At 34.1% G+C, this 21,854-nt stretch overlaps 1 protein-coding gene and 2 long non-coding RNA genes across 13 annotated transcripts; 1 reads left to right on the top strand and 2 right to left on the bottom strand.

Moving 5' to 3' along the window:
- Window positions 1-853: 853 nt before the first annotated feature.
- On the bottom strand, window positions 854-3,112 carry LOC135267185 (uncharacterized). Of its 3 annotated transcripts, XR_010335540.1 has the most exons (5): window positions 2,610-3,111; window positions 2,144-2,548; window positions 1,857-2,085; window positions 1,486-1,807; window positions 854-1,428 (listed from the first exon to the last, which is right to left on the bottom strand). It is a non-coding gene; the product is annotated as an uncharacterized LOC135267185 (long non-coding RNA). The 3 variants fall into 3 exon arrangements; XR_010335539.1 differs by having other exon boundaries at window positions 1,857-2,548; window positions 2,610-3,112; XR_010335541.1 differs by having other exon boundaries at window positions 1,486-1,787; window positions 1,857-2,548; window positions 2,610-3,112.
- On the top strand, window positions 1,049-21,687 carry LOC664416 (echinoderm microtubule-associated protein-like 2). Of its 9 annotated transcripts, XM_015979331.2 has the most exons (13): window positions 7,634-7,756; window positions 7,819-7,847; window positions 7,915-8,013; window positions 14,566-15,088; window positions 15,154-15,228; window positions 17,431-17,809; window positions 17,858-18,064; window positions 19,658-20,308; window positions 20,360-20,614; window positions 20,670-20,699; window positions 20,748-20,835; window positions 21,019-21,245; window positions 21,292-21,687. In XM_015979331.2, exons 3-13 carry the CDS (start codon window positions 7,971-7,973, stop codon window positions 21,415-21,417), a joined length of 2,604 nt encoding a protein of 867 aa, XP_015834817.1. In that variant the 5' UTR covers window positions 7,634-7,756; window positions 7,819-7,847; window positions 7,915-7,970; the 3' UTR covers window positions 21,418-21,687. The 9 variants fall into 9 exon arrangements, with proteins under 9 accessions (XP_015834815.1, XP_015834814.1, XP_015834819.1 ...); XM_015979329.2 differs by lacking the exons at window positions 7,634-7,756; window positions 7,819-7,847 and adding an exon at window positions 1,049-1,348 and having other exon boundaries at window positions 7,903-8,013; XM_015979328.2 differs by lacking the exons at window positions 7,634-7,756; window positions 7,819-7,847 and adding an exon at window positions 1,050-1,348.
- On the bottom strand, window positions 20,857-21,835 carry LOC135267186 (uncharacterized). Its single transcript, XR_010335542.1, has 2 exons — window positions 21,698-21,835; window positions 20,857-21,634 (listed from the first exon to the last, which is right to left on the bottom strand). It is a non-coding gene; the product is annotated as an uncharacterized LOC135267186 (long non-coding RNA).
- Window positions 21,836-21,854: the final 19 nt, after the last annotated feature.

The raw sequence follows: 21,854 nt of genomic DNA, 5'->3' as shown, positions 1-21,854 counted from the left end.
TTTTTACTTTTATGAATTTTGTGTCCGTTTCTGCTCTTTTAGAGCGTTATTAATTATTATTGAGTAGGTTTAAGGGTAGACAAATCTTCCTTGAGTCAACGACATAAACTTTAGTGTGATTTATTGAAATGTCTATTGGGCAAAAATAAACTTTTCGTGTCAAACATTTACATTAAAAAGGGTGTTTGATCGTTTATAAAGGGCGTGTACAAGCACAAGTACAACAACTTTTCTGTAAAAGCATTTTGCAAAATTTTTATTCATTATTTTCACTATTTTCCTTCTTTCCGGTAATAACTGATTCACTCTTCGGGGACTATTTTGAATATTGTAATAAATTTTCAAAGTTTGCGAAGAAAATGTTTTTTCGCGTAGAATGGCTGCAACCAACAATCCACTCTTGAAGAAAAACGCTTTAATTTTAATTAAAAACCAAAAGTCACTACTTATTTTCATTGAATTACATTGAACACTTATAAAAATTGTTAGTTCCCTTCATGTTGTTGAAAAAAAATATTTTGACTGCTGTTTGATGTGAATTATGTCCTCGCTTCGTTTTAAAAACGGCCTGAACTTTTGTAACTTTACTCTGGCTTGAATCAATGCTTTAGCTTCAATAATGCCGTTTCCATATTTTATATCCTGACCTTGTAATGGGCCTACAAAATCTCAATCAGATTCAATAGCTTCGTCCTTTTACAAACTCTCATTTCCTGCATTATATCCAAAAAAAAAACTGTCCAATACGCTTAAAAATTTCACAAAGAAAGTCGAAGTAAAGATATAAAATAGTGTCGTAACATCAATTACTAAATTTGTTTACCGTAATAATGTCAATAAAATGTTACACTGATCATTACAACATTATTTATTTAATGGAATTGCTACAACCATCTAGGTCCATTTCGCATAAATATAAAACCTACGCTCGGACCCAATTATCTCAAAACTACACCACCTTCTTCGGCCCATTTTGGGCGCTCATCCGCCATTCCGTCCCGAAAAAATTAACGGATGCATAAAATAGCAAAAACTTTCTTATTTGATTCGTTATCCCGTCGCGTCGAGTTGCACGAAGTCAAAAGTATGCAAATACCTTCTTGCATTCTTCTCAAAGCCAATCTTCATCTATAAGTGCGTTAGATAGAGATAGGTGTCCAGGTAAATATGGTAGTGGGAGACACATTCACCTGACTTTAGACCGTGCTGTGGGGACCCCAGCCAGCAAGTTTAGTTTTGTGTTGTGAATGCCGAGTGAGTTCGCCGGTTATCAGAGTTTTTGTCTCAGTGAATCGTGTTTTCTCGACTAAATCTCTTATCTGGAGATTAATTTATCGGAGAAATCTGGGTAATATTATTTATTAAACTAATTAATCAGTTTTTGTATAATATACAATTTTTTGTGATTGTGGCAGATTTACTTTCAAGCTAAAAATTACAAGCGCACGTGATAATGACCAGTCGCGCTTAGTTACTTACACTTACTTGTAATTATTACAATTCTGGCATTTTGGGGTCTTGTACCTTTGAACAATTAGCCTAATGAGCCACGTGTGTCTTTCGGGCACTGGTCCAAAATTCCTCATTCATTGATAACAACTTGTCCAACAATTACTTCTTAATTGAACTAATCAGCTGGGATAAAATGAATTAGGAAAGTTAATTGCTACAAAAATTACATAATTTTCTATTATAATGCGAAATGGCTTTTGCCCAAATATGGCCCATAAATAGGTATCTCTATTGTTATGCGATCTGCCGGCGATAGCGCCAATCATTCACCCACGCTGAAATTTTTTGTTTGTTTCTATTAAACTGGCTATTATCGTGTTAAAACTCCGTAAATCACCACTTACATAATGAATAATAAGAGGATTCTGTTTCCGCGATGTTCAACCAAATAATTCGCACGACTTCGTTTGTGGGTTCGGTTTTGGTAAAAAACGCCGATTAATTATAGTCGCAACGCATCTTGATTTGAATAATTCTGCCAATATTTCGCTTTCTACTTGTTTTACAAGTTAAATTTTAAAACGCCGTTTACGAACTTTCCAAAACCGAAAAAATTGGTGGAGGCTGTTTAAACTGGAACGTGAAGCGCACTGGTTAATAATTTAGATTATAAACAATAACAGTGGGAGACCTTGAGCAGCTGATAAGGCTTGTAACGTTGTCAAGTGTAACCTTGCTGTTTTTTGAATTTTTCACCTGTCGTTTGAATAAATAAAATCCGCTCCATTGTCTGGCTTCGCTCAGCAGATCCATCAGCTAGTCTTTATTGTCGACGTCCATTCCCAGTCCATAAAACATAAATATCCGATAGTTATACGAGGATATAAACGGTGTTCAACGTGCGATTGTCAGATGGTACCGCAGCAATCACACAGTTCATTGGCTTTACGGTCAATACAGGTGGATCAGTATGCATACCATCACTAGTTTGTTCTTACGGATGTGACCCAACAAAAGCACTCGGATGCCGTATGGTATTAGTACCACATTTCGGCAGCGTTTCCTTTCAATGCGCTTGTTTGGCTCGATGATAATCCTAGAAGAAAGGCGAGTGAATGTTGATGACCACCCGTGGCAAAATGACAATATCATGTTACCTTTCTAAGTTTCTAAAAGTTCAATCGAACTGTTTTGTGACGAATTTTGCGAACAGATGGGTTAAGTGTCCATGATCTGGTTATCATCGCTGATGGTCAATCGACCCATATGGAGGTCACATATGACTGTAATTTTATGTGGAAATTGCATAATTTACCGTGCAGTTCTACGGAATCACTCGATTTGATTAAGTTTTGTTTTGCCGAAACGGTAAAAGCGAACACTTCATTAAGTTGGAAAATTGACAGCAAATTTGAACTTCAATTCCCATTCACAACCAAGTTACCATTAATGCTGTAGTTAAATCGAAGGAAAACTTAGGTATTTCGAATTATTATTTGAGGGAATAAAAAATCTTATGGCTCCAAAAGACTATTCTCTTTGTGTCCATATGACCAAAACAAATTAAAAAATTCTTTCCTTGGAAGAAAACGCTGACTAAATTCGAAAACTTGCTGCAGGAAAGTTCTTATTCAATGTAGTTTATATAGTTTGCTGATTGTTTTATTACTATTACTATTACTATTACTATTACTATTACTATTACTATTACTATTACTATTACTATTACTATTACTATTACTATTACTATTACTATTACTATTACTATTACTATTACTATTACTATTACTATTACTATTACTATTACTATTACTATTACTATTACTATTACTATTACTATTACTATTACTATTACTATTACTATTACTATTACTATTACTATTACTATTACTATTACTATTACTATTACTATTACTATTACTATTACTATTACTATTACTATTACTATTACTATTACTATTACTATTACTATTACTATTACTATTACTATTACTATGGTAGCGCTCAGCTCCATTTGCGTGTGCGTCATCTGACATTTCTGTCACTACGTTTACATAGCAGGGGCAGAGCGGTGACAAACTATCAAATATTTTTTGAGGTTACGAAGTGTTTAAATTATGAGTTGTTACAAAAAATACAGATTCACAAAACAAGAACTAATAAACGCAGAATCAAAAACCTAACGAAACGCAAATCACAAAACACAATAAACGAACAGAAAATACTTGCGATTAACACCGATAACACTTTCGACAACCATGCGACGACGTCTATAATTTACTCTCAATGTCAGTTTGACAAATTCGTGACACTTGACGGTGTTGTCGAAGTGCACATGTAAATTCATGTTCAAGGATACCACCCTTAGATACCCGTTAGCTGTTTAAATTTGCATTGTTTTTGATAATTTTTTATAGCTTTGTGTTGGTAATGAAAAAATGAAATTGATGACGCACACGCAAATCGAGCTGACCGCCGCTATATTACTATTTTTACATACAAGACAGTACAGGATCTACGATAAATGCATTTAAATTTTGCAATGAATTTGCTTCGTTTAAACATTTGGATAATGGATCTAAAATATTTACTTCAACAAATTATTGAGTTTGATTTTACTGATGTTTTTCCCAATATACTTACTAATAGCTTTGTAATTTCTACTCTGACTTTTAAACGCATAGTTTTTCTAAATAAAAAATCAACCTTTTGGTTTGGAAATCTTAAAGTATTAAAAATCAAATTGCCAAAAAATCAAATGACAAAGAAATAAAAGCCACAGTAAATATAATTTAATTTTTAAGTGATTTTTAACGACAGCGTATTGTAATTAATTCTTAATTAATTTCGTTAACGTATTACTAATTATTATTATTACAAAATTGGTATTCGGACATGAAAAAAATTTTTTTGAAATAATACTTGTCTTCCCTCTAAAAAATTCTCACGATCGTGTCTTTAATTTTTAATTTTTAATCCATTTGTTAACTTATCTCTTAGTTTTTGGGAAATTTCTTGAAATAATTTCACTGAAAAACTTTCTCAACTCTAAAGAAATAAAAAAGTACCTAAGAAAAATTTGTAATTAATTTAGTAATGTTTTAGTACGCTTTTGTGTAATCTTGCGAAAAAAAGTTTTCATATCAAAAACGTGTTTAAATACTCCCCTGAAAAGGGTCAAAATTATGGCTAAATCTGATGAATCGTTTATTTCAGAAAAGGACCATAAATAGGTAACAAAAATGTTACTTAGTCCTTTTCAGAAATAATTGTTATAATTGTATTACTAGCTGAAAACATCTTAAACTCTTGAAAAAGAAAAAAATCGTGTGACTTTTGACATAATTTGTTAGTGACTGATTTTCAAAAACGTGCTTAAAAATCATGCTAAAAATTACACAAATTTCCACATAATATCGTGATTTTTTGACTTATTAATAACAAAATTGGCGAAATAAAAGCGTTTTTGATAATTTTTCGGTCATTTCAGAAAAAAATTCGTGAAATAATTGCGTATTCCTTTGCAAGTAAAATTTTAATCCAAGTTTTTAAATGGTACCACTGAAATTAACAAAGTGGTACTGTCTGCTATCCCTTTAATTTATTTTAGGTAGTTATACAAAATTATTCAGTAAAACAGAGAATGATGTATAAATAATTTGGAAAAAAAATTCGAATGAAATATGCACATAAACATTTTTCAGTTAAGAATAGTTATAATTAATACAATAACGAAATGTTGTAATACATGACCAGTTTTCGAGATAAAACAGATAACTAGGTAATCGTTTTTCCTTCGTTCAACTTGGAAAATAAGTGAAACGGAATTACTCAGCTGATTTTCCCAAGTGGTTATTTGTCATTATTTTATTAAATCTACTGTTTTTTTTTAATGTTGTGGTTGGCATAACTAACGAGAAAATCCAAACAGTTACATTTTTTCACGTTAATTGTTTGGTACTTTGGTCGTATTTTTCGTGAGGAATTTCAAATTTCACTCCCATATACGGGCCAACAATTTTCTGACGAATTTGTCGGATTCAAGGCTGAATTTTTGTGTAATGTGTCTGTCCTGGATTTCTCACCAGATGTCCAATATTCCGATGCGCGATAACGGCGGAATTTTGATACTTTTAATCCGGAGCATTAGTGGAATTTCCAGTTCTGCGCTGAGGTCAAAGGTTTCGGTATTGGAAGATCCTGCTGGTACTGCTTCACCCGGAAACGCCTGTGGTCCATTGATCCTAATTACTTCACATTTGTAATTCATAGAGGCCGCATCTATTGTCTAACGAAATAATGGGAAAGTGCTGATATGGCATCCATTTCCTTCATGGTCATCTTCCCATAAAGCGAACAAAGGGACGCCACATCCGTTCGCAGCACTTCTTCGGCATCTGCTTTCCTCCGTGAGTGAAAATCGATTATTTAGCGATCGATAGGAAAACATGGCACTGCGATTAGAGACAATGCAGTTTCAACTTTCCCGTTTTACGTGGCTTTCAGTATGTCGTGGGAACGGATTTTTCTTGTGGCGTATTATTGAACCATCAACGCTTGATTGGATAATAAGCCTTGAACGTCATGGATGAATTTTTCTTTTTAATTTCGTACAAAGAATTGCAGACGGAATGACTGAAATACAACAGTGTGCGGTTTTGCTCGTTGAAACCAGAAGACAATGGCCTGCTATTTGTTGATCTGGATGACTCATGCAACTTTGCAATACCTTTTAAGTCCGCAAAAGGACAACACGGAATGCTTGACCCAAATATTAATAATTTTATTAACCTTGACTGCGACCAAACCCACCCTCCAACGCTTTTTCACCCTCACAGGAAACGAAGGCAGGTGGTGGACGGTTAGACAGGAAGTGACTCCAAACTGTGTTCAGTGTGTTCACTTTTATTTTCAGTGAATGAAACCACAGTGTTTTTGCATGTAATTGGTGTTTAAAGCTTCGCTTCTTGTTCTAAAGTTCAAATTGTACACCGGAATGCTCACACATTAATTTTCGGCTTTTTTGCAACTTAATGGCTCTATTTTTAACCGCAAAAACGCCGACTTCATTTTGAATGGTTCATTTATCTTCGAACAAAACATCAGACGCTTTTTTCAGCTCCTCTGCTTACACCTATGATTTGATAAGTTTGAACTTAATTGTTTTAATTACACGACGTTCTCACAATTTTGCTTATGAAGAAACAAAGAAACGAGGAAGTCATTAAATAAATCATTCTTTCGTCTTGATTTACCGAAAGTTGAATTATTCGTTCAAGGAACTACGAAAACCAGTCAATTTTTTAAATTCAAAATGTGTTTCCTCATTTCATATTCCTGTTATAACACCTGATATGCTCCAGCTTGTTTGTTTATCGAGAGAGTGAATCGATTTTTTGCACTTTTATATTTTCGATGAATATTGATGAAACGTTTCTCTGTAATAGAGATCTCCGTATTCATTTCAGATACTTGTTGATTTTGTTTGCAATTTCTAGACAATGAGGTTGCAGTGAAGGCGATTGTACAACTTGATGAATGAAAAGTTGTTTCAGTGTCGATTCTAGCACACACTTTAATCGACTGTATGCACAAAGATTTTTTTAAAACTCCTATCTTTTTAGCACCTCCATAAAATCAAACAATTTCAGATTTTTTGTAAATTACAATAAAACCTCTCAACAGCGGACACCGATTGTCCGTTGTGGAGAGGTGTCCGCTAATGGGAGGTGGATAATTCAGTATAGATTTTGTTACGTCCGTACAAAAATGTCCGTTGTGAAGAGGTGTCCGTTAAGGGAGGTTAATGAATACCAAAGTAGAAATTTCTTAATAAAATGAAACAATTAAATTTATCAATTCGGTCAAAATAAATAAGTGTGCGTATTTATACATGTTATGGGTTTTATTCGTATTCAAGGCTTTGCTTTCTCATTGGAAATACTTGTACTTTTTATTTATTTGTGTTTGTGTTTATAAACTTATTAAAATAAAATAAAATAAGTCTTCATCATCTTTATAACTTGTGAAGTTTTTAAGGTAATATCTATTTTTAACTTACTGATAATAATCGATTCACGGCGAGTTAATATCTATTGTGTTGTCACTGATAAGGAGCTTTATCGGCATCTGATCTAATTTTTTCAACAACCTGACGTTTAGTATTGAACTTGACTAAGATTCTGTGCTAGTTTCTCAAATATATAAGTCGAAAAATGGCTTTACCTTTCCTAAAGTAACATTTTAGCTTGAATTGCACAAACAAGAAAGTTTATGCGAGCGATTATCTTGCCGAATGATAATCGTAAGTCTTTCTAATTATCATAATGCCTCCTCTTAGTGATTAAAATTATCTAATTACACCAGGCACCAGTCGGCAGAAAACTGCTAGTTTTGTACGTAATTTGCCATCAAAACTTAACGACCTGTACGAAGTTAACTGAGGAAAAGTTTCTTTTGCAGGTTTGTCAAACGATGCTTATCGTCTATGAGATACAGTGACTTCAAAAACGAAGACAATGCATCTAAACGGCGACTCCATGGAGTCTTCAGTGGAAAATCGTAAGTAGGAGAAAAAAACTGTTATTAGTGCAATGTTGACACCACCCACAGCCAAGCAATGAACCTAAAAATTAATCCAGAAGTTTTACGTAGGTTTTTCTAAATGCATGCAAATTTATTCGTGTGTGCGTTTTTCATAATCGAAGATGCTTACAGTCAAGGTTAAACCTGTTAAATTGCACACGAAATCCTGAACACGTAGGAAGAGTGACATAAGCGGCTTGTTTTCCTAAAAATTTGCATAATAGCGATCAAATCCTGACATAATAGAAAGTGTTTGGAATTGTACTGACTGATATGAATTCCTGCAACAGCAGGAATTTGCAAACTCGTTTCAGTAATTTTGTACCGTATTAACTTCAGTTATCTGTCGATATTCACAGAATGGTTATTTTTAATTAAAATAGCGTGTTCTGTTCATCATGGATACAAAAATAAAGCACCACCGTTTAGACTTATTTCTTACAAGTCGCCTCTGACAAGAAACCTATTGTTAATAATACCTGAAAGGTATGTAAAGGTCATAAGAAATATTTGCTCATTAATTTTCTAGACAAATACAGGCTTGCCTGACGTAATAAACAAGCATAGTTAAAAATAAAATTCTTTGGTAATTTAATTATACGATTAGGTAGCGATGTTTAATCAGTTTTTAATTATAGACAAATATTGAAATCTTGACAGTGATTTCTCTGTTTGTAAATCGCGGACTTGATAAGGTATCAAAGCACCGTTGCAATTAATTTAAGTGTTACAAAGTAAACGGGGAAAATTACATCCAATCGAAAAAAAACCATTACTTAACCCAATTTCGCATCCAAGTACACGTTTTTATGAAAATTAATGTTTGTTCGGCACGAATCTTCCGGAAAACATCTTACAAAAGAGATTTTTATCAAAGCGGAAGGGTTATTTTTGGTACGTGATATTGTTATAAACTATTAGTATTCAGAGATAGTGGTGAAAAGAGTTCGGCCTTATTTGACACTCATGACCTAGTACCTATTTGATGGGTTTGCGTGATAGTGTTATACCTTGACTTTTTAATACAAGTGTCACCGTTTGAATAAATATTTGCACATAAAAGTATCACATTATTCCAGTTTCAAACTTATCGAAATAATTGGCGATTGTTGGAGCGCATATTAACGTGGCTGGAGATATTCGTAATGAAGTATTGTTAAGCGAATTTATTGGCACAGCAGTGTTTGATTTGTGGTCGTATGTTGTTTTCTCATGTACCGTGTAATTACTTTGTTACCCAATTTAAAAATCCGGTAGGTATGTGCACAGTTTAATTGTTTGTTTGTATTTCAGTATTAACGGGGTGTAGAATCATTAAAAATGATAAAATAACACACCATTGTTATGTTTACAGATAACAGAAAAATGATTTTTTTAAAGAATTTACAAAACTTGTAATTTTAACTAATTAAAGAAAAAGAGAAAGAAGCTTAATTAAAATAGGCTTACTTTGTACTTTGAACGTTATTATTGTTATTTAGTAGTTTATACATAAAAAAGAGTAAAAAAGTAAACCACAACCTTGTTACTGTTTACGTATTTGTGATTATTTTCATACAAGTGCTTCAGTAATTCTTATCATTCTGTATCCTGGGTGTCCGTTTTTCGAGCTCCACCATGGGGATCCCAGTTATTATAAAAGATACAGGCATACAGTTAGGGTAAAGTTGCGCATTTTTATGCTGAACAATTACCTTAAAGAGAATTTGATGAGTTATTTTCAGTTTTTGAATTGTCTAGAAAAATCAAAATTTTGTAATTTTGGTGTTCATTTTTTTAAGCGAAAATTAAAAGAACTAGACATTTTTCAGACATTCTTCAGGCACTTTTTTACAACAAATCTAAAGCTGTCATTATCTTTTCCAAGGCGTTCTTGATGTCAACTTTAGTTTTACTTATGGACGCCATATTTGATACTTGTATTTTTAAAATGTATTTTTGCAAAGAGTGCTTTGGAAAAAACGTCAAAAATGTAAATTTTGACAGTTCTAATAAATATGTGAACAGAATTTTTATTTTAACTTTGTCTTGTTTTGTTTTGCGAATAATAAAATTCTAACTTATCATGTCGTTTAGTTTTTAATAAGTAAGCTTGGAGGAAATGGGGACCTTCCAGAACCAAATTCAGTTAGGTAAACCTCTAAAATCTAGTATGTTTAAAAACAAAATTATTGACGTTTTTTCCAAAGCACTCTTCGCAAAAATGCTTTTTTCTCAATTTTGATCAGCATCAGCATTCGATCATATCATGTGATACATCGTTATAATCAGGAATAAAAACGCTTTTGAAAAATACATAAAGTAAACGGGGCTTCCATAAGAAAAACCAAAGTTGAGAGTTGTAACTCTGACATCAAGAACGCCTTGGACGTTCTTGGATGACAGATTTAAATGCCTTGTAGAAAAGTGTCTGAAGTTAAAAACGTCTAGTTCTTCTGGTTTGTGTTAAAAAAATAAAAAAAACTACAAATTACAATCGCAACTTTTGCCTTATTTAACCGATCTCGTATCTCTGATAATAACTGAGATTCCCATGGTGGAGCTCGAAAACCAAACACTTTGTATGTTTCACTTTGACCATTGTTTTGTCCTGATATTCTTAAAAATAAACAAAAGGTTTTAATAATCCTTGTTCAGTATTGATTTTTAGAACTTTAAGTAAATTTGAATAAATCTATTTTCAGACCTTTTATTTGCTTTGTAAACACTGTATTTACATTGTTGTGCAATCAAATAAACGTATTTTTTCCAAAATTCAGTTTTACTTCATTGTTGTTAAACCCACACGTGAAAAATTCTTCTTTGTCCACTTGGACTTCAAGGTTTATTGAAATACGAAGTTAACACAAACTTAAGTTTAAAAATTAACTGAATTCTGTTTTGAGGAGTTTTAGAACGAATTTTCATTTTAATAAAGTTACTCAGACAGAAAATGAGAACGAGTTGATTTATTTTTTTATCAACAACAATGCGATACATCTCCATAATATTATTGTTTTCCATGCTTATTTTCACACGCTTTATTTTTTTACAACGAATATTTGGTCTCCATTGTCTGGTGTCTTATTTTTTAAATAAACGAAACAGTACAGCAACGACTGACTTTTTACTTTTACAATTAGATACTTACCAAGTGGTTACGTAAAATCTCGCAATGTTTACAGTTTTAAAAAAGTTGGTAAATATTAAAGAAAGCCATCCACACCTACAAAAGTCTTTAGATTCGTTTTGTTCCACTTCTGCAATTAGTTGAGCCATTAATTAGTGAAATAGTTGTTAATTGAAAGTGGGTAAGTTGAGAGTGACATTTCGGACGTATTTGGAATTGTGTATCTAATTGCAAGGTGCCGTTAATTACATAATAAGCGAAATTTTATAATTATGTAGATTTGTCTTGACTTTCTCGTTCCTTGACGATTTTATTAGATAAATGCAAAAGTGTGTTTGTTCCATCGGCGTTAACACTTTCATGCCTCTAATAAGTGACACAAACCGTAATTATGATAATGCGCAGAAAAAGAACGAAATTCTCACAGCCGCTAAATTAATTAACCAAGTCCGGATGTTTTATTTGCATTAACAATCGCTGAATTTTCCTCAAGTGGGTGCTAATAACTTTCGTATGTAGATCGGGTCAGTGTTTGTATCCTTCGCCGTCCTTGCATTTCTCCTATTCATTTTTCAGTAGCAAGAATTGATCGATAGTGGCGTAGGCACACAATCGCTTTTTCCAGCACCGGATTCATGGCTCATAGCTCGGCCTTCCGCAGATCAAACAAAAAGCCCCCTTGCATCATTTTTACACACAAAGAAATTATAACTTGGGCAAGGAAGTCTCTGACACAGCGAGAGCTTTTATTGATTTTCATCTCATTAAAGCGGCGCCCGAGCTTCGGATCAATTCGGTGTGTTTACATACAGTGTACTGTGCGACTGTCACCGAGAAAACCACTGTTTTGTCCATTCCTGGCGGTAATTAATGTGAAAGGTGGCTAAACGACCAATTAAACTATTTGCAACGGAATGTGCTCGCACCAAATCCATTTGTCACAAATGGGCGCGATTAATTATGCCAATTTGCTACAAAGTAAAAGTGAATGAAGGAAAATGACTGATGGGGACTTCAGTGCCGATGACTTGTCCAAATCCGAAGACTCGGCCAATCGGAGCCTCGACGCTGTCGAGAGCCCCAATTTTAACGACACGTACAATGCCTGGCGTAAGTCATTTTGAAAAACGGATTTTTTAAGTTGGTAGCGGAGTCAATGACCAGGAAATGTCAAACATACGCCATTGTAAATTATTGTAAAAATTTACACGAAAATATTCATTGGTGTGGACACAAGTGTAGCTCCGAACTTTGCAGTTACTCGAGAAATACCTCGATATGCAAATTAAGCTATAACAGTTACCGTAAATATAAAATCTTAACTGTCATGATTTTTTTATCTATAATTATTATATTGCGCTACAAAGTTGCGCCATTTACAGTTGACTATTTCCGCTCAGTTCCCAAGAATTAAATCTCAAAGGAAAAAGTTTAAACCGCACGTATTGTGTGTATTTTTCTTATCTCGGAAATGGGCCATCATGGAAACACACAAATTAGATTGCTTTTAATTACTTTTTATTGTAGGTATGTTTGGAATTGTTGAACAATTACGACAAATTAGAGGAATGGTTTTCAATGGCCTCGTATTGTTCAAGTTAATTCGCGTTAGTTTCACTTTTAATCGTTTAGTGATTATGTAACTGGTGGCATCTGGATTTTTTTATAAGAGTGATGTCATTATCGTAATTATTATTCAAAGTAGTGCTCGCACCCTTCCGTGTTGCGGTTGGAAAAATTATTCAATGATGCTGACACTGTTTAAATTTTCTTCAAATGGTCTAAGGAGCAAGCAAATGAATATCAAGGAGCGCCAATTACGTTTTTATGAAGATTGTTATAAATGGCTGACTATAAATAAAGCGTGATTGTGTTATTATATAATTTTCTGCTTATTTATCCACTCTTATTCACTGATTGAAAAATATTTCGCTATTTTGATCACTTCCCTTCACGAAATGGATTATAGTAATAAATTGTCCTGAAGTGATTAACAAGATAATAAAAGTTTAACGTTAATTTAAGTATGTTTTTCACAGCTTATAAATTCCTCCAAACAGCATGTTTTGTTTATAATGAGACATTTAGCCTCATTTTTGGTTATTTATGTGAGAAATTGCGATGATCTTTGAATCGGTTTGGAGTTCATAACGAATTTTTTTATTTAATTGCCGTAAAGCAGGGATTGTAAATGAATGAAAGTGACGTTGAGAAAAAAATAAATGTCCGTAATTACTTTATAAACAACATTTGTTGTGTTGGACTTTCATTTTTAAGAATACATAACTAACACAATTAAAATAGAGACCGGACCAAAAGTAACGCACAAAATTAATTGTTCAGAAATTTTATTTTTAAATGCTATATTTTGACACCATAATAACATTTTTGAATACTCGTAGTTTAGGTAGTACAATTTTTTATCTTTCTGATAAGTATAAAAAAATAAAAAAAAATAAAACCAAAAAATAAAAAAAAATTAAATTAACTAAAAAAAGTTATAAAAACTATTGAGAATATGCACAAAGGAGTTTATGTTTTCGTTCTTGCTTTATTTTAAAAGATGTGACTGTTTTTTGTTAATTTTTTGTGATTGGGTCATATTAATAAATGTTTTTATGCCAATTTTACAAAAAATTAATATAAAGAATATAAAAAACAAATTATTATTTTATTTTATTTTATTTTTTATTACCAGTAATATAAAGATGTATACTCTCTAAAACAGTATACAAAAATGTCGGTTATCATAAAAAAAATGGCTAATAATGAAGATATGAATTTTGTGTGTTACTTATGGTTCAGTCTGTATAATTCTTCTGCTTCAGCCGATTATCCACTTTTGTGGATTTTTTCTTTAATAACAAAATGTGTGAAACATGTTATGCTATCTTCAAGGATGGATGAACTCACAATTTTAGCGAAAAACAGGTTTTCGGACATTTTTATGAAATAATAAAACCAAGCGAAAAATTTAATTGTTGAAACCTGAATTCAAAAATGTGTGGACGAGTATTCGGACGTGTGGGCCATTGACATTGTGGTATTTTGTTATAAATAATTTTAATGTTATTTTAGCAAAATTCACGTTGAGTGTAGGCAACTAGCAATACACGTCTCCTTGAAACGTTGCATCACAGACGAAAAAATTTCAATTATTTTTATTGTATTTAGATTTACACCAAATATGAACCAGATCACGACCTTTTATATCATTACGCATTTCTGATGATTAGTTTACATTACATTGGCTAAATATGACCGCTTTGCGGTTTTTAATAACAACACCGTATTTGCACCAGAGACACAAAAATGAGTTTGTACAAAACGGCTTTAGAGAACAATATGCAACTAGTCAAAGTTTATAGTAAGTTCGAATCGTGATTTTAGTGATATCATTTTTTGTCCATTTCTTTTAGATGAGATGCTGGAGGCTGAAAGCCGTGGGGTCGCTGGCAGACTGGCGGACCTCGAGCGCAAAGTTCTTGAACAATCCGATGAATTAATGTGTTTGAAGGCGACCCTGGCCGAAGCCCTGCGTCGCGTCAGTCAATTAGAAGGCACGAAAATAAACCACCAAGCCGTGTCGTCGCCTCTTCGCAACGGCGGCAGCAAAGACGTCGTCCGTTTGCGCTCCCACAACTACGCCGCGAAAACCACATCCTTGGAGGTGAGCCGCAGGAGTTACGGCTCCTCCTTACCACAGAGAAGAGCAGTGCATTATCAGTCAACCGGCAGTCTGCACAGTGATAGTCACAGTTCGAGTAGTGTTTCGCCAGTTCCGTCACCATCACCGAGGGCCACTCCGCTCCCAGCGAGCAAAAAGCCGCCCTCGAACAGCCCCAGTCCGGTGGGAAATGGGACCGGGCTGCACAAGAGGTGGAGCTCGACGGGGGATTTTCACCAGAATAACGCCACTTCGCCCTCTGGGATGCACTCAAAGTACGTGGATGTGGGGGTTTTGGCTGATTTTTTTTTGTTTTGCGTTTTTTTTTGTTTGTTTTTAGGTTTTCGGCAAAGTCTTTTTTAAACCTTTACAATACAAGGGCTAACAGTTATCCCGCACAAAATTACAAGCATGGGTATGTTTTTGTTTTTTTTAACCGTTGTTTATTGTTGTGGGTGACGGGAATAACAAGCGCGATGACCAACATTTATTAACACTTTTTACTACCGAATAACAACACTTATTGTTGATAAAAATTGTTGTGGGAGTGTGATTTGTGGGAAGATTCATTTGATGTTTTACTTATTAGCAAATTGCCATTTAAATAAAAATAAATGTTACATCATTACCTACAAGAATCGTCTCTTGCACATGCTAGTACGTAACGTTAATTTTTTAATCAAAACTAATTACTTTGGGCCTAAATTATCCTTTTTTATTACGTAAATTTGTTGCTAATTATTTATGGTTGATTTTTTTAGCAATATTTTTGTCTTGTGATTTTACCCAAAAACAATATTACGATATCTATTTATTTCACCATTCTGGTAAATTAAACCATTTCCAGGTAAAATAAATTATTATTTAATGGTTTACGATTTAAAAAATAATAAGGGAATAATATCAGTTACCAAACAAAAGAATCATAGTTGGGTAAAGGCTACAGATGTACTTAAATATGTATGTACTAGGCTGTTTTATACACGATACAAGAAAGTGTGAAGAACAAAGTGGTAGAGGATTAAATTTTCTTCAAAAAAATCTCTATCTGCAACCATTTTTGTAAACCATGCTTTAAAGTACATAAACCTTTAAAAATAAAGGTATGATTTTGCGGATTTTTTTGGTGGGAATTTTAATTCTTTTTTTTTTTTTTTTGGTTTTATATTCTTGTATTTTTATCCTATTCCCAGCGTTTAAATTTTGTCTCATGTTTGTTGTGAAAATTTTAATCTTCAATTTTTCTCGGCTTATTTAAAATTTGATGCTCAATATTCCTGTCTTTTTTCCAAAAGCTTATGAACTAGTTGAATATAAATAAATAAGTAATTTAAAAGTACCTGGAATCGAGACTGTTTGGCGCCTTTATTATTCTCCTCTGCACAAATTGAGTTATTTTGTTTCTCGTTTCGCTCGTTAGAATAGTATTCACTTGTCTGTAATAAAGACTTCTCGTAACTCATTACGCCTTTAATTAAGTAGTATAAATTTTTTTTACGAAAATATACAAAGTGAGTCTGCGAAAAAATATTTTTAGCAAACTCACCTTGTATAGGTGAGTGATGTAATGGAGCTTTCCGTATTTATTTGTTAAAAAAAAACTCATTTGATGATTCATACTGTTGTTTGAGGCTGTAATTAAGTAAGAAATCTTACTTTACCTTTTAATTGTTTTAGTCTCCACAAAAGAATTTTTTTAAGGTTACTGAAGTACGTATAAGTAAAAAAAAATAATACGTCTTGAGCTTTTTTTAAACTTGTTATTGTATTAATCTTTGTTGTTATATATAACTTTACTGTTTCCTATTCTGCTGTGTTGTGTATTTTTTACTTTTCCAAAATTATTTCGCTTTTTTCATTTTTGGTCTTAATACGCAGAACTAAATACCATATTTTGTATTTAGGCATTTAAGTATCTGTAATTCTTACTTTATCATACTTTTGTATAAAATTTTATGTGAAAAATCAATTCTGACCTCTATCACACTTATCACAATCACAATCACTGTTGCTGGTGGTATTGATTCCTTGGCGAAAAATATGCAGATTATACGCTACAATTGAGCAGAAATTGTATTGTAGCGTGTGACTAATACGTAGGTAATGTAGGACTTCATAAAATCTAGCGCAAAGATTGGATTTAAAGTTACTACCTTCAGTTTTTCAGCGAAGATTGTCATCATTTAAGTACATAAATCTTTTTATTAAAAATTATTGTAGAGTGTGTGTGTTGATTTTGGGCTTCCCCGGAATCTTTTTAATTACCAACTGCGATAACAATTATCTAAAATGGTAAACCCATTTAGTACAAAGCGGCAAAATCACTCATTTATTTACACATATTGTGACGCCAATCTATAAATAGGTATGCAACAAAGATTGTGCACAATTTGCGATAAACACACTTCCGAAACGATAAAAAACGCTTTCCAACAATAGTGTTTCGCGTTATAATGCGGTATTCCGGTAATACATGGTCACCCATTCGTGTCAAAAACACGCAAGTTTTAGTTTTGGTGTAACTTTCAGAGGTGAAGGTTCTCAAATTTCATAAACCATGAGAGGGTATCAAATTTTCTTGTACTCCCTTCGAAAAACTCATTTGTGTTACATTTAGGACAAAAGAAGCTACGTTCAACGAAGAGGAAAAAACCGTCAAAATGTACCTTCGAGGCCGTCCCATCATCCTATACGTCCCATCCGAGCTGTGCGACAGCTACGAAATCACCAAAGTATCAACACCACCTTCACAAAAATTAAAACTGGACTGGGTTTATGGGTACCGAGGGCGGGATTGTCGTTCAAACTTGTACTATCTGCCAACCGGGGAAATGGTCTATTTTGTGGCCGCGGTGGTCGTTTTGTACAACGTGGAGGAGCAGAGTCAAAGGCATTATTTGGGGCATACTGACGATGTTAAAAGCTTGGCCATTCATCCGAATAAAATGTTGGTGGCTACGGGACAATGTGCGGGGACTGACCGCCAAAACGCGAGGGTAATTAACCCATTTTTTGTAATTAAAACATTCAATGTTAGTTTTTAGCCACATATCCGTGTCTGGAACTCCGTTTCGCTCCACACTCAAGCCGTAATTGGAATGAATGACTTTGACGTGTCCGTTTGCTGTCTCTCGTTCAGTAAAGCAGACGGTGGGTCGCTTCTCCTCGCCGTGGACGAGGCCCCAGACCATATAATTTCAATCTGGGAGTGGCAAAAGGGCGACAGTGGGCACAAAGTCACGGAAACGAAGGTACACACAATCATTACTAGACCGCATTTTAAGAAAGTTTCCTAGCACACAATTTTACTTTTCTAGGATTCTTGTTTTTGTGTACTGTTTTTTTTAAAAGAGTGTTTTCGTTGAAAAAAATAAATCAAAAACTAAGCAGAATCGACATCGACCGGCCCTAAAACCGGTTCACTGGTGTCTCATTTGTCCCAGGAATGAGTAACTGACCAATAAAAATATAATAATCACTTCCTACTTATTTATCTGACGATTAACGCGTTTGTGATTAGATATGGGAAGAATATTCCACCCCCAACTGTAAAACAGGTCAATCATAAGGCGTCAAAACTGAATAAAAGATTGTTGTTTAATTATTTTGTAAATATCGACTAAATCATCTGAAATTTCGCTGTATTTTAAGAAAATTTCAAGTTTTTTATACGCTTGAGTTCAAAAAAATTAATTGTGGATCGATTTGTTTTTTTATAAAGTTTGATTCTCGCAATTAATTTGTGTTCAAACTCAAACATTTTGCAAGATTCCTTCACAAAACTCAAAAATTTACCAACTTTGTTCTGAAATCTTTATATATTTTTATTTATTAAACTGGGCTTTTGTAATTTATGACTTATGTTCATATTTAGACAATTTAATAATCTTTGAGAAGCAAAAACAAAAAATCCGGTGTTCCATATAACTTTTTCAAGTTATTAAACTTTTAACAAACGTATATTTTATGTTCTCAGGTTTCCAATCTTTCAATCTCATAGTTTCTTAGTGTTTCAATCACACAATTTTTAAATTTATTTTCAGTATTTCATCTTTTTGGTTCCCTAATTTCCTATTTTTATATTCATTTCCTAAATATTTCAGTTTTTCGTTGTTTCACTGTCTTATAATTTCAGTTTTCTAATTTCTTAATGTTCTTAATTTGCAGTTCTATAGTTTTTTAATACATTACTCCTTACTATTTTTTTTGTATACGAGTTTTTAATTGTTTTAGCTTTTCAGTCTCTTGTACTGTTTTTGTATTCAGGATGTTAAGTTTTAATTTATAAGTGTTTTTCTTCTTCTGATGATTCACAAGACCTTGCAAACACACAGTATTGTTTTAGTCAAACCACTTTGAAAAATGACTTACTTTCTCATTCTGAAATTTTAGTAAATAGCATAACACAATTATAAACAGTAGACCTGTAACTTATTGAAGCAATTAAACTCGTGAATAAAGCGTATATTTTTATAAAATGTACTCCAGGAGTTGTGGAAAAATTACTTAGTGGCAAACTATACAAAAAAATTCGGAAAATAAAAATTTAGTACAATAAACAGTTAATTGAATGCAAAAATATTGATAATGCAGAGGTGCCTGATTTTAGATCTAATATGTATTTCCATTCAGTGAATTCATTTTCTAGGTTGAGATGAATTTTTATGGAAAAACAAACTAACTTTACAATAGCAAATTTAGAACAATTAATTAACTTCTTTATAGCTTTTTTTGTGTAATACATAATTTTAAGTTTTTTTCTGGTAGAAATAAATCTCTCCACCTAAATAAGGTTTTTAATTTCCTAAAAATCTGGTTCTAACCATTACCTCATCAAATTGCAGTGTTCAGTTGACACCATTGTTGCCGCTGAATTCCATCCGCTAGACCGTAACATTATTGTGACTTGTGGCAAGTCTCACATCGCGTTCTGGTCGCTGGACGTCGGTGGAACTCTCTACAAACGAATGGGAATCTTCGAAACGCGCGACAAACCCAAATACGTCACTTGCGTGGCCTTCCTCCAAACGGGGGAGACAATGACTGGGGATTCCAGCGGCAATTTGGAAATCTGGGGCAGGGGAACAAACACAATCTGGAAATTCATCAAAAACGTGCACGAAGGCCCCATCTTCTCAATCTGTGTCTTAAAAGACGGGAGCATTGTCACAGGGGGCGGAAAAGACGGCCGGATCGTCCTCTTCGACCCCACTTTACAAAAACTGGGGGAAACCCAAATCGAGGGCCACTTCGGCGGCATCCGAGTCGTGTCCGAAGGCTGCGGCTCGCAGTTAATTGTGGGCACGACCCGAAACTGCATTTTAACGGGAACTGTCGAGTTGGGCTTCCAGCCAATTATTCTGGGGCACACTGACGAACTTGTGGCTCTTGCGTCGCACCCAAGTGTCCAGCAGTTCGCTACTTCAGGCTACGATAAAGTTTTGCAAGTGTGGGATGCGCTCTCGCATAGCATTCTCTGGAGCAAGGATATCGGGGTTTGTTCCCATTTTTTTAAAAGAACTAGTCTGGATGTGTGTTGTTTTTAGGAACAGGCGCAAAGTTTGGCCTTTTCGGTCGATGGTACAACAGTTATAGTTGGGTGTGTGACTGGGCGGTGGATGGTTTTTGATGTACAAACGCGCGAAATTCTGGAAAGTCACTCGGATGGGGCGGAACCCATCCAGGTGATCCAGTGTTCGCCTGATGGGAGCATGGTTGCGTTGGGGTCGCGCGATAACAATATTTATATCTATCAAGTGTCGGAAGATGGGCAAAAGTACAACAGGGTGGGGCGGTGTATGGTGAGTACTTTTCGGTTCGTTCAATTAATTGTTTATTTTTTTGACACGCTATCAGGGTTGTAAATCAACCCGTGGGAAGGCAATGGTAGATGGTTTAGAGTGGTTTGGATGTGGTTTAATTCGTGTGTTTTAGGGACATTCGAGTTTCGTTACTCACATCGATTGGTCAACTGATAATCAAACTCTTCGGACCAATTCGGGCGATTATGAACTGCTTTACTGTAAGTAAAATAAATAAAATAAAAATAAAAGTGTTTTATTAAGATTATACAAAACAAGAACTAGGAAAAATATTTCCAAAGATCGTGCTTCTGAATAAAAATTGTACAATTTTACATAAAAATGTTCTTTCAATAATTGAATAATTGAATTTTGCTTTGAGGCCTCAAAATGTTATTTTTTAGGGAATGCGACCACTTGTCGGCAGATCCCGCAGACGGGCGTGATGCGGGACGTGGACTGGGCCACCAATAACTGTACCATAACGTTTAGTACCATCGGGATCTGGCCGGAGAATGCTGATGGTACTGATGTAAATTTCTGTGATCGTAGTCATGATAGGAAACTGCTGGCAAGTGCTGATGATTTTGGCAAAGTGAAGCTATACAGTTATCCGGCCTCGCAGCCTCGGGTAAGTTTCAATTTGTTGTTACTTTATGTGAGAGATATTTTTGCAGTCGTTGTGTCACACTTACGGGGGTCACAGCAGTCACGTAATGGCCGTAAACTTCTTGCACGACGACACGAGATTAGTGTCAATAGGAGGCAAAGACACCGCTGTTTTGCAATGGACGATATCTTAGTCCCTCCACGAGTATTATGATGCCTTAAAGAAACGAGTTGTCGTTTATTTTAATTATTTATTGTTAATTGTGCGTGTGAGAGGATTGGTGACCGGCATGCTTAACTTAAGAGGCCTTATGTAACAACTAATTCATTCCAAGCTTTCAAGTGCAAGACTCACGAGTAGAACTTGTTTGTAAATCAAGTGCCACAAACTGTCCAGTTTAGGTGTTTTACCTACAATTTTGTTATTTATAGTTGTGTGATAAATAAAGTGGATAAGTAAACAAGCGTTTTAACCTTTCCCTTTTTGCATAATAATGGATGACGTGTGTGAGGAGCAGTCGTCGAAAGTCTGGGATTTTTTCACGCAGTCATATTTCGCGCACTGCTGAAATTCACGTGGGCTGAAAGGACACGAGCGCCACTGCAGTGAACGTTCCGTGTTTAAAATTAG

Source organism: Tribolium castaneum, chromosome 9, assembly GCF_031307605.1.
Source record: "Tribolium castaneum strain GA2 chromosome 9, icTriCast1.1, whole genome shotgun sequence".
In the NCBI taxonomy this organism is placed as follows: Eukaryota; Metazoa; Arthropoda; class Insecta; order Coleoptera; family Tenebrionidae; genus Tribolium; species Tribolium castaneum.
The sequence above is the reverse complement of the archived record's forward strand: the minus strand, read 5'-3'. Positions and strand labels throughout refer to the sequence as shown.